At 44.6% G+C, this 17,234-nt stretch overlaps 1 protein-coding gene across 9 annotated transcripts in view; it reads left to right on the top strand.

Moving 5' to 3' along the window:
* USF3 (upstream transcription factor family member 3) overlaps positions 1 to 17,234 on the top strand; it is a 39,033-nt gene that overhangs the window by 20,726 nt on the left and 1,073 nt on the right. For 6 of the 9 annotated variants that reach the window (XM_063352578.1, XM_063352625.1, XM_063352609.1 and 3 more), the window contains 3 exons: positions 539 to 621; positions 2,117 to 2,213; positions 3,346 to 17,224. In XM_063352578.1, the coding sequence (XP_063208648.1) occupies positions 539 to 621; positions 2,117 to 2,213; positions 3,346 to 9,815 (6,650 nt within the window). In that variant the 3' untranslated portion in view covers positions 9,816 to 17,224. Of the gene's footprint in view, positions 1 to 538; positions 622 to 2,116; positions 2,214 to 3,345; positions 17,225 to 17,234 lie in introns of those variants that run through there. The other 3 variants (XR_010073346.1, XR_010073348.1, XR_010073349.1) reach the window with 3 other exon arrangements.

Raw genomic sequence — 17,234 nt, 5'->3', positions numbered from 1 at the left:
ACTGATAGTCCATATACCTAGAGATTCAGCTATATTCAGTGTTGGCTGCTCCGTCAATAAAAAATTAAAATTAAGACCGAAAAGTGGCAAAATCTAAGTTATTTCTCTTTTGGTGCTAAAGTTGACATTAGGATTTAAGAGACGCAGATTTCCTTCCCCAATCTGATTCTTTCCATAATCTTGGCTCATTTGCATTCTGTATGCCTAAATTTAATCTGCCATGTGAAAAGAGTTGTATAAAATGCAGCTGGAAAGCATTACAAAACCTGAATTTTGAGTTGCAGTAACTCCTCTTTTCCACAAAGGGGTCCAGAACATCCCCATCTTTTGAAGATACTGCTTCTTATGTTACAGGTCTTAATTCCGCTGAGTATTAATTCAATAGCTGAGGTTTACTTTAGAGGAAATTTTTTTCCTCTGTCAAGTTACTAAGGGTTCCAATACATCATGAAATAAATGTATTTATGAGCCCTTACATTGGTACCAGTTGTGCTGACTTGCCCAACCAGGTGACACAGCACGTATTATTTTTGTTTAGTGGAGAGACATCGAAAGAAGAAGATTAATGCTGGGATAAACAGAATCGGAGAACTCATTCCCTGCTCTCCAGCACTTAAGCAGGTGAGTGTCCATTCAGAGATGCATACAAGTTCCCTCTAAAATGCTTGTGTGTTTCCTTGTCTGTAGAAGTACAAATATCTGTTTTGCTGTTTGTCTTAGGAAGAAGGCAAAACTGTCTGAATTAATATGCTCAAAAATCTTACTAGTTATTTGTATTTAAAAAATGAATAGAATTCCTTTTGGAAGTGCAGGGCCACGTGAATGTAATTACGCGGATTTTGAGCTTTTTGTCTGAAGGTATTGCATATGACTGCTGAAGGAAGGAAACGGTACAGGTTGGACAGGTGACTTGATTTTCTTCTCAATTTATACATGCAGTATTTTTGAGGAGGTGTAAGATAGACTAATTTGCCCATAGCAATTTGGTCAGCTTGCTGATGTCTGCCTGTGCACTGGATTCACAGCTTCCCAAAGTTCTTGTTCAGGGTAAAAATCCTGTCTCTTGGCTGCTGCCTGCCCCATTGTGTTGAGCGGAGGGATAGCCATTCACCCTTTCCTCTGCAGGCGGGGTGGCAGGCTGGGCAGAAGTAGGATGGATCTGGCCAGTGGGTTGCTGGTGACGTTGTGCATCTCCTGATTGTCAAAGTCATTTTCTACTGATGCTGTTTAAATGTAGTCTGTGTGATGCTGGAGTGGTGAAAGCTATGGGTTAAGCAAGATCATTTTTCAGGTCATTCTCTAATCCCTTCTCTGCCCTTTGCTCGTGATCCCTTAATGTCCTAAGATGTAAACAGACTTGCATGCATGCTTGTTGTTTTCATTGTTCATAAAATGGGATGAAAGCAATTCAGAAAGTGATACAATAATAGTAAGTTAAGACAGCGTCCTTGTGAAAGATGAAGCAAGACAAATGGTTTGAGGTTGATGCACAGAAGGGTTTTTTTCAAGGCAGAGCAATCTACAGCAGAGGCTGTTCCTACAGAACAATAGAAGAAATTAAGACATGAACAAGAGGTTTTGCAGACAAAATGCACTTAGTTTCATAAAAGGAAGATGGTGGAGGAGTTATGTCAGATTTTCCATATTCTTTAGTATATTAGTTTCAAAATCATGCATACACCTCCCTGGATAATTGTTCCACATTTGTTTCTTTCCTAATAAAATATTTACAAGGCAGTATCCTGGAAATTTCATGTGATGTATATGTTTACTAGTGAACAAGAATTATTAGGCTCCTCAGCAAGCATTAATGCTTGCTGCTCCTTTGTGTTGCTCCTGTATCTACCTTCAGGCATTGGAAAATGTCAGCTCCAGCACTGAAAATGTTATTCCGTAAAAACTCCTGGCATTTTAGGGTCAGTATCACTCATGAAACCTGTGGTTTGTCAAAAAAAAAACCACCCCAAAACCCAAAAAAATCCCACCCAACAATCATTCAGGTTAGCACATTTTTAAAGTAAAGACTTCTTGGAGCAAGTGCAATTTCATCATTAATGGATCTATCAATGATAGACCTTTCTCCTAAGTGTGTATATATATATGTTTTCTTTTAAAGAGCAAGAACATGATCCTGGATCAGGCCTTTAAGTATATAACAGAAATGAAAAGACAGAATGATGAACTTCTGTTAAATGGAGGGAACAATGAACAGGGTAAGTACAGATGCTGCTGGAGGGTCTAGAATTTCTGTCACTCACTTCCACTGTGTGTCTGTTGGTATTGACTAACAACAAAGCCTGGATCAACAAATTTGGGAATCCCAGAACATTATGCACATACAGGAAAAATACAGTTGCTTGGAATATCTTGAAACAAGAAGCCAAGAGAATGCCCAAGTGCGTGTTCTTGCATGTAGCTGTGAGCTAATGAAGCAATGGCATTGCGATGTAAAGTAATTACAGAGTTTATAGGTGTGCGACATCATCTGATACATTCCATCCTGATTTATTGTACTGTAGTGACCAGAATGATTTCTGACAAACTTCAGCTAGATTTTTTTCATCGAAATCTTGGAGTCTCCTTTATGCATGGAGCTATTTTTTTTCCTTTCAAATGCTCTAGAAGGGATAACAGCCTATTTTATAAAAATATAATGGATCATACAAAATCTTCTTGAAGAGATGCATAAGAATGCAGTGATGGAGGTATAACAGAAATAATCTCAGAGTTAATGTTACGGTTTGTGATTTTTATTTCTACCCATAGAATGGAATTCTAAATAGTTTATTTTTATCTTGTCAATGTAATTGGGTTTGAAGAACCTAGGTGATTTTCCTAGTTAGGTGAGTCATGTCCAAGTGCATTGCTTATTTTTGTGGCTTTACGTAAGTGCTTTCTATTTAATTTTGCATATAATTTTAAAATGTAATGGAACTTAATTGTCCTGGATAGCCATGAGATTATCAACTAAATAAAAATATTTTTAGTGTTTCCAAAGGAGAAAAGAAAAAGATTAATTAATGTGCTTGTCTTTCCTTCAGTAATTAAATAATTTGATTAGTGTTCAGTTTCATCTGAGTTAGTCCTGATGTTTTTTCTAACTAAATAATTTGACATATCCTGTTATTGGTAACAGAATAGTCTGTGAAGTTCATTCAATTTCCCGCTCAGTAGAGGCTTATCAGGATAAGAGTCTTCATTTATGTTACTTTAACCATTTCAAGAGAGCGTACATTATTAACAACTTATTTCAATACCGCATAGTATTTACTCTCCGAGTCATGTGGTAACTGCCTAGTATTTGTTCTGGTGCTGATGTAATGGAGTGCTCTCACTGTTTTGTAGCTGAAGAGATAAAAAAACTCCGGAAACAGTTGGATGAACTGCAAAAGGAAAACGGGAGATACATCGAACTACTGAAAGCAAATGATATTTGCCTGTATGATGACCCTACGATCCACTGGAAAGGAAATCTCAAAAGTGCGAAGGTCTCGGTTGTTATTCCCGGTGATCAGGTTCAAAAGAACATCATTGTCTATTCAAATGGGACTCAACCCAATGGGAATAACCAGGGAGCATCTGTCCAGGGAATAACGTTTAATGTTAGTCATAATTTACAAAAGCAAACAGCCAATGTTGTGCCAGTCCAGAGAACTTGCAACCTAGTGACTCCTGTGACTATTTCTGGTATTTACCCCACAGAAAACAAGCCATGGTCACAAACTACAGTTTCTCCACTGGCACCCACTCAGACAGCTCCAGCAGGGAATGTTCTTGAGCTTTCCACCTCGGACAATGAGCGAGGCGTGCTCACTGCTGCTACTGCCAGCTCACAGAGCGCATCTCAATCCGGAACAGAGCAGGAACTACAGCGTTCTTCAAGTAACACACCACAGAATGATCAAAATCCTCCCAAGAGTAAAAATGATGAGGAGGGCACTAAATTAACAAAGAAAACGCTCCTTCAGGGAATCAGCCTTCCTTCCAGTGCCTCCACGGAAGCCTCCCAAGTTCAACAGGTGAATGCGACTTGCTCAAATACACACGATTCTAGGAGTGACCTTCAGGAAAGCTGTGTCATTTCAACCACGGACACAGCTTCTGTGCCATCAGTGAGGCTGACTACTGCAGATAGCCCTTCCTCTGTAAATGTCCTCAAAAGTACAGACTCAGTAAGTAGCGCTGGAATGCCTGTGACTTCTGCAGCAGCAGGAGTTAAGGCTGCGATGGCAATGAGCACTCTGCCTGCCAGTCCCCTAGAGAACTGCTGGTCTTTTTCAGGCTCTTCAGGTGTTGGCACTTCAGACTTGAAAAACATGAGTAGCCTTACACGGATGCCTTCAGCTGGCAACACGCAGACCACGTGGACAACTTTGCAGCTGGCGGGAAATACTGTTCAGCCACTAAGCCAAACGCCATCCGGTATAATGACCGCACTATTAAACGAGCCAGTTAATGGTGCTGGTACCGTGTCTTCTGCTCACAGCAGGCCTTTGACTACAAGTATCAGTTTGAACGCTTCTCTGCCTGGGGATGGCCAGGCAGCTGAACAGATTGTAGTTACCTTGCCCTCCTGCCCACCCTTACCTATGCAGCCGTTAATCAGCCAGCCACAGGTTAAAACTCAGGCTGCAGGGAATATCCTTCCATTAAATTCAGCTATGCAGGTGATTCAGATGGCTCAGCCAGTCGCGTCAGCTGTTACAGGAGCACCGGCCAACCAGAATGTCATCATTCTCCAGCCTCCAAACCCTGCTCCGTGCCCGCCGATTATGAGAGCGGAAGTTCCCAGCCAAAATGTTAGTCAGCAAATTGTAATTATACAAGCTGCTAATCAGAATCCTCTTCCCCTCCTCTCCGCTCAGCCTTCTGCTTCTGTAAGAGTTCCCGTGAACGGGCCGACTGCAATCGCGAACTCTAGCAGCTCCATACAAAATGCCTCTCTTCCACAGACTTTCGGAGGGAAACACCTTGTCCATATATTACCAAGACCATCCTCTTTGGCATCTTCTAGCTCTACGCAAACGTTTTCGGTTACAATGTCGAATCAGCAGCACCCTCAAACTATCTCATTGAACGGGCAGCTTTTTGCGTTGCAGCCGGTGATGTCTTCATCTGGAGCTTCAAATCAAGCCCCTATGCAAATTATTCAACCCACCACCAGCGAGGATCCAAATACCAATGTTGCCCTCAATACATTCGGTGCTTTAGCTAACCTAAATCAAAGCATATCGCAAATGGCTGGACAGAGCTGCTTGCACTTGTCTCTCAGCCACCCTACCAATCCCACAACTGTCAATAACCAGATCGCCACAGTTAACTGTGTGTCAGTAGCAACTTCAGTGGCATCTTCAATACCTGCGGAGGTTTCAGCATTAACTAGTGCATCTAATTCGATAAATGCTTCCCCCAAAAAAGCGGCTGCTGCCTTGCCATCCAATGCAAAATCGAAAAGGGCAAACAAAAAGCCAAGTACAAAGAAACACCAAGTGGTCAACAGTAAAGTGTCCTGCCCAGCAGCTCCTTGCAAAGACGCAGGGAAGGTGGACTGCGCTCCCGTGGAAACGACGGCAAAGCATTCAAACGGCGAGGGGCTGATCGATAATGCTCCAGCGATATCTCAAGCTTTAACGACGTCGCAGGCGAGCAGTGTGGCAGCATCGAGTGGTGTCAGCGTTTCTGACTGTCGTTCCAAAGAGACTGCCAGCTCTGAACAGGCAGCCAAAACCTCCTCTGTCCCTGAGCCGAGCTCAGCTGAGGCACCCGCTTCCTCGCCACTGGCGTCCGTGGTGTCAGAGCAGCTGGCGCTTGTCCCGCCGACCGCCAAAGAAGCTGCTCCTCACCAGCAGGCCCGTGGGTCTCAGAACCGTCCACCAACCAGCTCTGCCTTGTCAGAGTCTCCGAAATCCTGTGAACCCACCACCACCTTAGCGTCCTCTCGTACTGAAGCACATGTGACAAATTCTCAGGTTGCTGGGACATCAGCAGCACAGAGCAGCACAGCGGGTCATACGTCCAAGGCAGGAACGATTTCGGAGTCCTGCAACGTTACACAGGATTCCTCAGTGGTAATGCAAGATGCGGACTTGTTAGAAGGACAGGGTCTAACCAAAATGCTGTCTGATCTCACGAAAGAAAGAACAGCTGTGGAAAAAACCTCTTCTTTCAGCGTTCAGGGGGAGCATTCTAATTTTCCCATGGAAAACTCTAAATCAGCAGACTCAAATGTTGATTTGCCTGAGAAGCAGGAACTCTTGCTGATGAACACGGAAGGCGATACTCTTTCCCAGCATCACTCCTGCATTTCTGACCAGGAAGTAGTCAGTGCTTCCCTTATCGCTAGCAGGCAGGCCGACTCCCCTATGTCAACTAGCTCTGGCAGCAGTCGAGGCTTCTCGGTTGCATCTATGTTGCCAGATACCACCAGAGAAGACGTTACTAGCAGCACCTCAACGAGTACCTGTAACAGCTGCACATTTTCAGAACAGACCGACATTGTAGCTCTTGCAGCAAGAGCTATTTTTGACCAGGAGAACCTTGAGAAAGGTGGAGGAGGAATGCAGGTTAACATGAGGGATGCCATCTCTAAGTCAACTGAGGTTGCACCTTTGGAGAGAGAGCAACAGCCTTTTAAGGCTCAACCAGTGAAAGAAAACAACGCAGGACCGTTGGAAGCAGCACCAAACAAATTCAGTGCTCAGGATGCAGCACAGACAAATGTCGATAGGCAGGTTGAAAAGCCAAGCTGCTCTGTAGGAGGTGTAGAAACATCAAACGCTTCTTTGCAGATTTCCACTTCCCAGTCACCAAGCATAACCAGTTTAAGCGTGAATAATCTAATACACCAGAGTCGCATTGTCCATCCCCTTGTGAGTTGTTCCAGTTTATCCCAGTCTTCAGAGCCAGCGAGCGTCCCTGCAACTGTGAGCCTCTCCCTTCCACCTACCACGTACGTCAATCAGTCTCCAGGCCCCACTATGATGAGCGAATATGCTCAGGAACAACTGAATGCTATTAGGGCAAGCACCATGCAGGCTCCCCAGCTGCCGGAATCACACTTAAAGCAGCAAAATCATGAAGGTCGCAAGGACTCGGCCAAGCGGGCTGTTCAAGATGACCTTCTGCTTTCTACGGCCAAGAGGCAAAAGCAGTGCCAGACGACGTCCATCAGGCTTGAAGGGATGGCATTGATGAACCGAACACCGGAGAGCATTGCTGATCAAACACAGATGCTAGTCAGTCAGATTCCTCCCAATTCGTCCAATTCAGTGGCGTCAGTGAGCAACCAAGGGCACACGGATGGCCTCAATAGGTTATTCCCATCGAACAGCAACTTTGTAACACCAGCTTTGAGACAACCTGAAGTTCAGTGCGGTTCGCAGCCATCAATTTCAGAGCAGCAAGGCCAGGCTGGGCAGCACTTGCAGCCAATTCAACATGTACCCACTCAAGGCATATCTCACCTTCACAGTAATCATCCCTACTTAAAGCAACAGCAGGCTGGTCAGTTAAGAGAAAGGCACCACTTGTATCAGCTGCAGCACCATGTCACTCACGGGGAAAACTCGGTCCACTCTCAACCCCACAACGTCCACCAACAGCGAACAATACAGCAGGAGGTGCAGATGCAGAAGAAACGAAACCTCATCCAGGGAACACAAGCCACGCAGCTTTCTCTACAGCAAAAACACCACGGAAGCGATCAAACGCGGCAAAAAGGTGGTCAGCCTCATCCTCACCACCAGCAAATGCAGCAGCAGATGCAGCAGCACTTTGGAGCTTCCCAGCCTGAAAAGAACTGTGAAAATCCTGCAACAAGCAGAAACCATCATAACCACCCTCAGAGCCATATAAATCAGGATATTATGCATCAACAGCAACAAGATGTTAGCAGCAGACAGCAAGGTTCAGCTTCTGAACATGTGTCAGGGCACAATCCGATGCAGAGACTTATGACCTCAAGGGGCTTAGAGCAGCAAATGGTGTCCCAGGCAAGTATCGTAACCAGGCCATCAGATATGACATGCACCCCTCACAGGCAGGAAAGAAATAGAGTCTCCAGCTACTCTGCCGAGGCGCTCATCGGGAAGACGCCCTCTAATTCGGAACAGAGAATAGGAATATCTCTTCAAGGCCCTAGGGTTTCTGACCAGCTTGAAATGAGGAGCTATCTTGATGTTTCTAGAAATAAAGGGTTAGCCATTCATAATATGCAGGGCCGCTTATCTGTCGACCATACAGTTAGCTCAGATGTGCAGCGGCTTTCTGATTGCCAGACATTTAAGTCAGCTGGACCCAATCAACAACCGACAGGCAATTTCGATGTCCAGGCTTCAAGAAACAGCGAAATTGGTAATTCTGTGTCATCCCTCAGGGGCATGCAGTCACAAGCTTTTCGAATCGGTCAAAATACTGGGCCATCCATAGAAAGACAGAAGAGATTGCCCTACCAGCCAGTACAGGGTATTCCAACAGGAAATACCCTGCCATCAAGGGAGAATGAAAACACGTGCCACCAAAGTTTTATGCAGAGTTTACTTGCCCCTCACCTTGGAGATCAAGTTAGTGGAAGCCAAAGATCAATCCCAGAACATCAGAGGAACACGCAGTGCGGCGCCTCCTCCACGATTGAGTACAATTGTCCCCCAGCACGGGAGAGTGTCCACATCCGAAGAGAGGGTGATGGCCAGAGCAGGGAGAGCTGTGACATGTCTATTGGTGCAATTAACACGAGGAACAGTTCTCTGAATATTCCTTTTTCAAGTTCTTCTTCCTCGGGAGATATTCAGGGTCGCAATACAAGCCCAAACATCTCTGTGCAGAAGTCCAATCCCATGAGGATGACGGACAGTCATGGAACCAAGAGCCACATGAATACGCCTGTTTCTAGCAACATGCATGGAGTTGTGAGGCCAACTCACCCTCACTCTGCAGTTTCTCACGGAAATGGCGAGCAAGGGCAACCTTCTGTTCGTCAGCCAAATTCTTCAGTTACTCAGCGGTCGAGGCATCCTCTGCAAGATAATGGAGGTTCTAAAATACGTCAGCCTGAAAGGAATCGATCTGGAAATCAAAGACATGGAAATGTCTTTGACCCTAGTCTTCCCCATCTTCCTCTCTCTACCAGCGGCAGTATGATCCTTGGGCGCCAGCAGTCTGCGATAGAAAAAAGAGGAAGCATTGTCCGATTTATGTCTGATGGCCCTCAAGTGTCTAATGATAACGCAGCCCCTGACCAACATACGCTCTCTCAGAATTTCGGATTCCCTTTTATTCCGGAGGGTGGCATGAATCCACCGATAAATGCCAACGCCTCTTTCATCCCACCAGTCACCCAGCCTAGTGCCACTCGAACACCAGCTCTCATCCCGGTCGATCCTCAGAATACCCTGCCATCCTTCTATCCTCCTTACTCTCCTGCCCACCCTACCCTTTCCAACGACATTTCAATCCCTTACTTTCCCAATCAGATGTTTCCTAACCCAGGCACGGAGAAGCCGAGTAGTGGAAGTTTAAACAATCGATTTGGATCCATTCTGTCTCCTCCCAGGCCTGTTGGTTTTGCTCAGCCAAGTTTTCCTTTGCTTCCGGATATGCCGCCGATGCACATGACCAACACGTCGCACTTATCCAATTTTAACTTGACGTCTTTGTTTCCAGAAATAGCCACAGCTCTTCCTCCAGATGGTTCGGCAATGTCGCCTTTGCTTTCCATTGCAAACACATCTGCTTCAGATTCTTCCAAGCAGTCCTCAAACCGACCTGCCCACAATATAAGCCATATTCTAGGTCACGACTGCAGCTCAGCTGTATGAAAACTGAAAGACTGACTTCTAGTCCGATGCATCGTTTATATATTTAAGAAGAAGAAAGTGGATCTTACCGGCATCCTTGAAGAGACCATTCATAGCATCACTGTTTATTTGCCTAAATGTATGTATATGGGTACTTTTCATATTTATATACACACTGTATTTCCATCCACCTTACTAACTTCAAAGCACCAGTGCCTATAGCAATGCTTACTTACTAGTAACAGTAAGGATGCAACATTGAGAGCTGTGCAAATATTGGTTGTTGATTTTCCAACAATCAAGTTTGATGTCCGATTGTTCCAGGGTAAGGGCCACCCTCAGTAATATGTGGATGTAAAGAAAGGAGTGAGAGCATCCGTATGGGAGACAGGAAACAAATGCTACAGGTTTCGTTTTGTTTCTGATGCGTTTACCTGAAACTACAGAGGAACTTGAAGCGGCTTGGGTTTCTCTTTTTCTTTTGTAAAATACCTTCAGGAGCCTCAACACAGGTCAAGTCTGTGTTAACCCAGCGTTAATTGATAAAGACATTTGTTGTGCAGCTTTTGTCTGTTTGAGGCTTGTCACATGCACTTGACTTAAGGCTGACTTTACCTGGCAGAAATTACTATGTGTTTCCATGGTCAGCAATTAAAAATACTGGCTTAGAAAATTCAGATTTCTTTAACCCATGGCTTTCTGTTTCTAAGAAGAATTTTGTTTTGATCTGTTTTAACAATGGCTTCAGTTACTGCTGAACTTCGTCAACGTTGTAATGTAGCTTACAACTCCTTCTAGCGTAGTCAGCAGAGGCAGCAGTCGCATTTGTTGCCATTTCATTGTTCGTATGCTGCAAGTTACCTCAGGGTGGGTTTTGTACCTTGTTTAGCACCTTCTTAATGTCTTTTTTTTTCCCCCCCTCCTCTACTTTTCTTTGGCCCATGCTCAAACACCAGCTTTCTGGTTTCTGTGAGTGACAGCCCTTTGTTGTACCAGGCAGCACATGGGAGGAGGACTGAGCCTGTGGCATCCCGCAAAATGAGCCGGGGCATTCCCGGGAGCACAGTTGTTACTTAACGTTGCTGACAGGATCGGGCCCGAGTTAATATCAGTACCCTGCACTTGAATGCACCTTTTGTCTAAACCTGTATGATTGTGGCTGAAGGAGGAACGTGAACGTGTCAAGACCGAACTGCTGCACACCGGGAAGAAAGACGCTGTGATTTGAGCGCCGCGAGGAAGGGGGACACGTCTGTATGTGCATGAGAGACGGAGTGAATGTGCATGTGCTGGCTGAGTCTCCAGTACTTTCACAAGTTTTGGTCCCGTTTCTTTTAAAGAAAAGGGAAGAACTAGGTAAGTTTTATTTATTTAATGGCTCTGCAGTGTGATTTTTTTAAAAAAAAAAAACAAGGCAGAAATATTCTGTCTTTTATTTTTATGTGCTTGGAAATACCATTCCGGTTTTGATTCTTCAAATAACAGAGTAACTTCAGGTTTCCTTGTATGCAATCCTCCCCCTGGCAGCCGGGGAGTGGCAAAAACTGCTCTGGGGCCGCTTCTCTGGGCAGGGCGAGGTTGAAACACTTGTGTGTTGCCCACCAGCGCATCGTCTTGCTGCTCCTGGGACCTGTCACAGGTTCTTCCCCAATTCCTCTGCTAGAGGGGGCGTGGGGAGGAGCAGGCTCCCTGGGATTTTTTTAGGTGTTTGTTGTGGGTTTTTTTTCTTTGAAAGGCAGAAAGGAAGATATTCTCTGTCTTCAAGAATGGCCCCACCAAGAGGGATGTGAAAATTTTTTCCATAGCTTGGCTAACCAGGCCACATTTTTGCTAAGTCCGTTTGCACTGATCCAGGAAAGTAGAGGCTTTAACATAAAAAATAATTGGGCTGTGTCTGTATTCCATCCTGACAGTGTCTCTGTTCTTATAACCAGGGGTCTGATGTTTTCCTGCAAAGCTAAGTAAAATGGTTGTCATCCAAATTGGGAATCCCTTTTTCATTCCGATGGACCCTATCTTAGGACACTAAATCTAAGCGGTGGTTCAGTTTTCTGTGTTTATTAAAAATGATAGATTGAATATTTATTTCACTTCAGAGCAAGGGAGCTTGTCTGATTTTGACTGCCAAAGTGTAGTTACCAACCGAATGGCAGCAACCGGCCTGTGCAGAGCAGAGGGTTAGGAATGACAGTCAGTCCCCAACGCCAAACCAATTAAGCAAACTGCAGGTTTATCTGGGTGGTATCTGAGGAGACTCTCTGATCAAATTGATTTCCCTAGTGGATCCCAGTAGATCACGAAAGGGCCACCTCAGGTGGTGAAATGAGTTCCATAACGATGAGCGGCTCCTTGGGTTGTGGATGATAAAGACAGGGGTATTGAATGAGTGGCTCCGCTGTGCATTAGTTACATAGTTGTCTGGACCTTTAGGAGGGAAGCAAAACAGCCATTCTTGCCCTCTTTAAATGGCCTTGTGTGTGCAATGCTGTACTTGGCTTTCAAGACAAAGTAGTGAAAAATAAAGCCCTGGCTTACAGGACTTTATATAAAGATGTTAATCTTGCTCCTCGTTCCAGGCATTCATGTAGTTCCACATTAGTTTCCTCTGCTGGGAAAACGACACTACTTCACAGTGTCTTTGAAAAACGGAGTGAGCTCGTAAACCTATACGGACCAGTTGCAATGCAACAGTTGAACGTTCACAAGTCCATGGGGCCTGATGGGATTCACCCCGGAGTACTAAAGGAGGTAGCGGACATCATGGCAGGACCCCTCTTGATCATCTGCCAAAGTCTTGACAGTCTGGGAAGGTCCCTGCTGACTGGAAGCTAGCCAGCGTTATTCCAGTTTACAAGAAGGGCTTGAGGGAAGACCCAGGGAACTACAGACCTGTTAGTCTAACCTCAGTTCCTGGAAAAATTATGGGGAAGATTTTTCTGGGTACTGTTGGAAGGCTTTCAAAGAACAATGCAGTTATCAGGCACAGTCAACATGAGTTCACAAAGGGAAAGACTTGTTTAACTAATCTGGTATCCTTTTGCAATAAGGTCATCCGCCTAGTGGATGAAAGGAAGGTGGTGGATGTAGTTTTTCTGGATTTTAGGAAGGCTTTTGCTATTGTCCCTCACAGCATCCTTCTAGGTGAGTTGTCCAGCTGCGGGATGAGCAGTGTGCTGGGTGAAGAACTGGCTGAAGGGCAGGGCTCACAGGGTTGTGGTGAATGGGGCTACATCTGGCTGGCGACCGGTCACCAGCAGTGCTCCTCAGGGCCCAATTCCAGGGCCAGTCCTGTTCAATATATTTATCAACGATCTGGATGCAGGAGTTGAATGCACCATTAGCAAGTTTGCTGATGATACCAAACTGGGAGGTGCTGTTGACTCTCTTGAGGGACAAGAGGTCTTCAGAAGGTTCTAGATAGATTGGAGCATTGGGCGATGATTAATGGGATGAAATTTAACAAGTCCAAATGCCAGATTCTGCACCCAGGAGGGCTGTAGAGCAGCCCTGCAGACAGGGATCTGGGGGTGCTGGGGGGCAGCAGGCTCAACAAGAGCCAGCAGTGTGCCCTGGCAGCCAAGAGGGCAACCCGCATCCTGGGGTGCAGCAAACACAGCATCACCAGCCGGTCAAAAGAGGTGATTGTCCCACTGTGTTCAGCATTGCTGCGGCCTCACCTGGAGTGCTGTGTGCAGGTCTGGGCCCCACAGTTTAAGAAGGGTGTGAAGGTCTGTGAATGCGTCCAGAGGAGGGCAACAAAGCTGGTGAAAGGGCTGGAAGGAACATCCTATGAGGAATGGCTGAGGACTCTGGGCTTGTCTAGTTTGGAGAAAGGAGCCTGAGGGGCAAATGGACATTAGGAAGCATTTATTTACTGAGAGAGGGTGGTCAAACACCGGAACAGGCTTCCTAGAGAGGTGGTCGATGCCCCATGTCTGTCAGTGTTTAAAGAGGCATTTGGGCAATGCTCTTTATAACATACTTTAATTTGGTCAGCCCTGAAGTGTTCAGGCAGTTGGACTAGGTGATCGTTGTAGATCCATTGCCAACTGAAACAGCCCGCTTCGCTTCGCTTCTCCTCTTCTATATATTTATTCCTTCATATTGATTTCACTATTAATTTCACTGGTGGCATGTCAAGGTTAAATGCAATCCTGAGTGTTCACACTAGAGTATGTCCACTGTGACTTTCTGTTGTTGTTTAGTTTTTTTTTTTTTAATTTTGTAGCTGAAGAGGCGGTAACTGTATCAGTGCCCCTTTTCTGTTTACAAAGACAACCAAAAAATAGCGACTTTGTTGGCAGGCTACCTGTAGTGCCCGTAATCACAACACAGGCATTTTAGTGATATAAAGACTATTGCAATTTTGCAGGAACTGCACAGTTTTGCAGTGAGCAGCTCAAAAGTAATTACCATGTGACCCTCAGTCTTCTCTAGAGGCTTGTACCTCACATTGTTGTGCCAGGGCACGGTGATTCGTGCGCAATCACCACAACACTTCGTCGTCCTTCTCAGGACTTTTTCTGAAGCCTGCCAAGGATGGAGAAATATCATCATTTCATTACCCTCCTTGAACACGCCAACCTCTGTTGAAGTTCAGCCACAAACCAGTGCGGGTCTTTTCATGTGCCAGAAGTGATGATGAGTGACCCTGTGGCTGGCGTTGGTGTGGGGTCAGGAAGACCACTATGGAAAGAAAGGTAGGCAGACCCATCTGTGAGAGCTTCATCTAAACGCATTTATCCAAATTCTATTATTTACATTGCTAACTGGCTTTTAGATCAATTTAATATAAAAAAAAAAAAATTGGCCCTATTGGGCAGTCTTTTGGTCTATTTGACTATCCAGTATGGTCTTTGAATGCTGAATCTGTCCAGGTCCCCGGTTTAAGAGCAGCTTGTGGGTTTGCCACAGAGTTCAGCTTCTCTCGTGTTCATGCTCACGTATCTTTAGGAAGAACAGTGGATGGACTGGATATTTCACAGGAAATCAGGTATTAAGTAATTTTTGTTAGTTTTTAATTATGACATTGGTTTAGTTTTCCTCTTCACCGTAAACTAATCACCCCTGCTATTCCCCATCAACCAGGCTTCTGGCATTCAGTTTTGTAGGCCAGTTTGTGCCACTGATAGGTCAGTGTTTCAGCTTCTGACTGCGGGCCCTTTCCCAGGGCTTTGGGCTCTGCTCTCAGGAAGAGAAGTGATTGCAACATCTTTGCCGTTGAGTGGAAACTATTCTTTCTTTTCTTTCTTTTTTCTTTTATTTTTCCTTTCCCCTGCCATTGAAGCTGTTGTGTTTAGGCATCAGGCTGAAAAGATATTAAGGAAGGCTCACCTTACCGCAATATATGCTTTTTTTGAGGGGGAGGGGAAGTTTTGCGGAGCAAATAATTCCATTTTACTTGTTTTAATAACAATTGGACAGGCAAATACATTTCCTTCAGCAAACATCTATGACACCAACAATTTATCTTTTTCTCCTAAGAATTACCTGGGCAATTCACAGTTCCTTTGTTTTTCGAGATATATTTGGAAAAGATTTTGTGGGTTTAATTGCAATTTGTTAGCCCGAGAATGGTATTTTTCTCTTCCATGATACCTTTTTGAAGGTTACTTACACTAAGTGGGGTTTATTTTGGTTTTGAAGGAAGGAAAAATACCCAGTAGTGCCTAATTTAGCAAAATAAGCAACAGAAGGGGAAGGCTGAGCACTGCCTCAGCTGCCAGCCGTTGTGTAGCTGTGGCTTTCAGCTTGGCCTAAATGACTTCAACAAACAATAGCAAACGGGTCTAGGGCTGCTTTGCATCTGTGTCAGTGTAAGCCTTGATTAATCCCTTAAGAAGCCTTGGAGAATAAAAGCGGAGTCAGACTAGGTTGAAAGCAGGCAATAAAATAGTAATGTATTAACATTTACATACTTTTCATTGAGAGAAAGGACCTAATTTAAGAGCAGCGAAGGAAACCTAGAACTGAATTGATTTGAGCCGGTGGCTGAGCCTTACTGAAATGTGTTTTGTAGCTCCTGCTCCCAGCTCCAGTCACTATGCTGCTGCCCAGGTGGAAGAGCACCTCTCTGGAAAAAAAAATAAATGCTGTGCTAGTACAGAGCCTCCTGAATTCTGCACAGATTTCCTACTTTAAAGCGGTGCTGCTGCTGCTGTGGTTGGTGACTGTAGTGCTGTTGCAGGAAACACGGCAGGGCAACCACAGAGGGCATTGCTGGAGAAAAGGGGTCATTTCATTTTTTCCGATCTCCTGTTGTTTCTACAACTTCTTCAGAGGTACTTGCGCAGTCCTGGCCCAAGGGCTTGGTCACAAACTCGTGTTGTCATCTGTCTCTGGAAGTGCAGTCAGCTGTGCTAAAAGAGCGATGACCTTTTGCTATTCCCCAAATAAGTTTCACGCTCATCACTTTAATAATGATCTCACTTTGACTGGACAGACAGAGTAACATTGCACCTATTTATACCGAATCAGTTGAATTTGTGTTGTTTTCTGATACAGTGATATAAGGAGCTCCATTCTTTATCATCACCTAACCTAAGTTATCTATGACTGCTGTTTCCTTCTCCCACTGCCACTGATCCAGCGCAGGTAGCAGCCACGCGGACAGGAGGCCAGCGCAGACACAGGTTCGCCTGTGAGGGTGTTTTCACCCTGCTACTGCCACTGCCATCCTTAGAGTAAATCTAAAACCTCAGAGCACCAACGCTTTATTCCCACTAGTTGTACCGAGAGCACGTTGTTCTGTGAACCAGTGAAAGATTGAGCAGAGGTTTTTGGTCGTGATGACACAAAGCTGTCTTCTCTCTGCAAACAAGCCCTGCTTAGTTATACAGAAGCTATTTATAATTTGCTGATACCAGTTTTTATGAGACAAATTTAAAAAAATATATTAAATCATTTCTTTCTGCCTCGCAAAAAGTATTTTTCAAGTAGGTTCCAAGTTTGCAATATGCGCTGATGTTTTGGCAATCACAAATGTGAAACAACCGAGCTCGCAGTGGGTTGTACCCCTGTTCCTGCCCACTCACTGTGAGAAGGGAAGCAAATACGGATTTTGCCACAGTAGATTAATCAAAGATACCGTTGCCCTCCATGATGTAAATTATTTATATTCAGTCGAGAGTTCTCTGCTGTGCTTTTGTTTTATACAGCTGTTAAGTTACTCGGATACAGCCCCAGTGGAAAGTCCTTACTATTTTGTAATGGCAAAGAAGGAACTCTGCAGTAGAAATCTATAATGAATGAACAGGAATCTCATCTTCCAATTGTAAATAAGATCTTGTTCTGTTTATTTTGACATCTTTTTACAAATGTATTGCATTCAGGTGTAAATATCCCAAACCATGATCTTGTTCAGAGTTCTGAGATTTCTATTGTTAAATGTAATACTTTGTTTAATAGTTGTAATAATTATTTGTATAGATATGAACATGA

Source organism: Chroicocephalus ridibundus, chromosome 1 (assembly GCF_963924245.1).
Source record: "Chroicocephalus ridibundus chromosome 1, bChrRid1.1, whole genome shotgun sequence".
Lineage (NCBI taxonomy): Eukaryota > Metazoa > Chordata > Aves > Charadriiformes > Laridae > Chroicocephalus > Chroicocephalus ridibundus.
The sequence above is the reverse complement of the archived record's forward strand: the minus strand, read 5'-3'. Positions and strand labels throughout refer to the sequence as shown.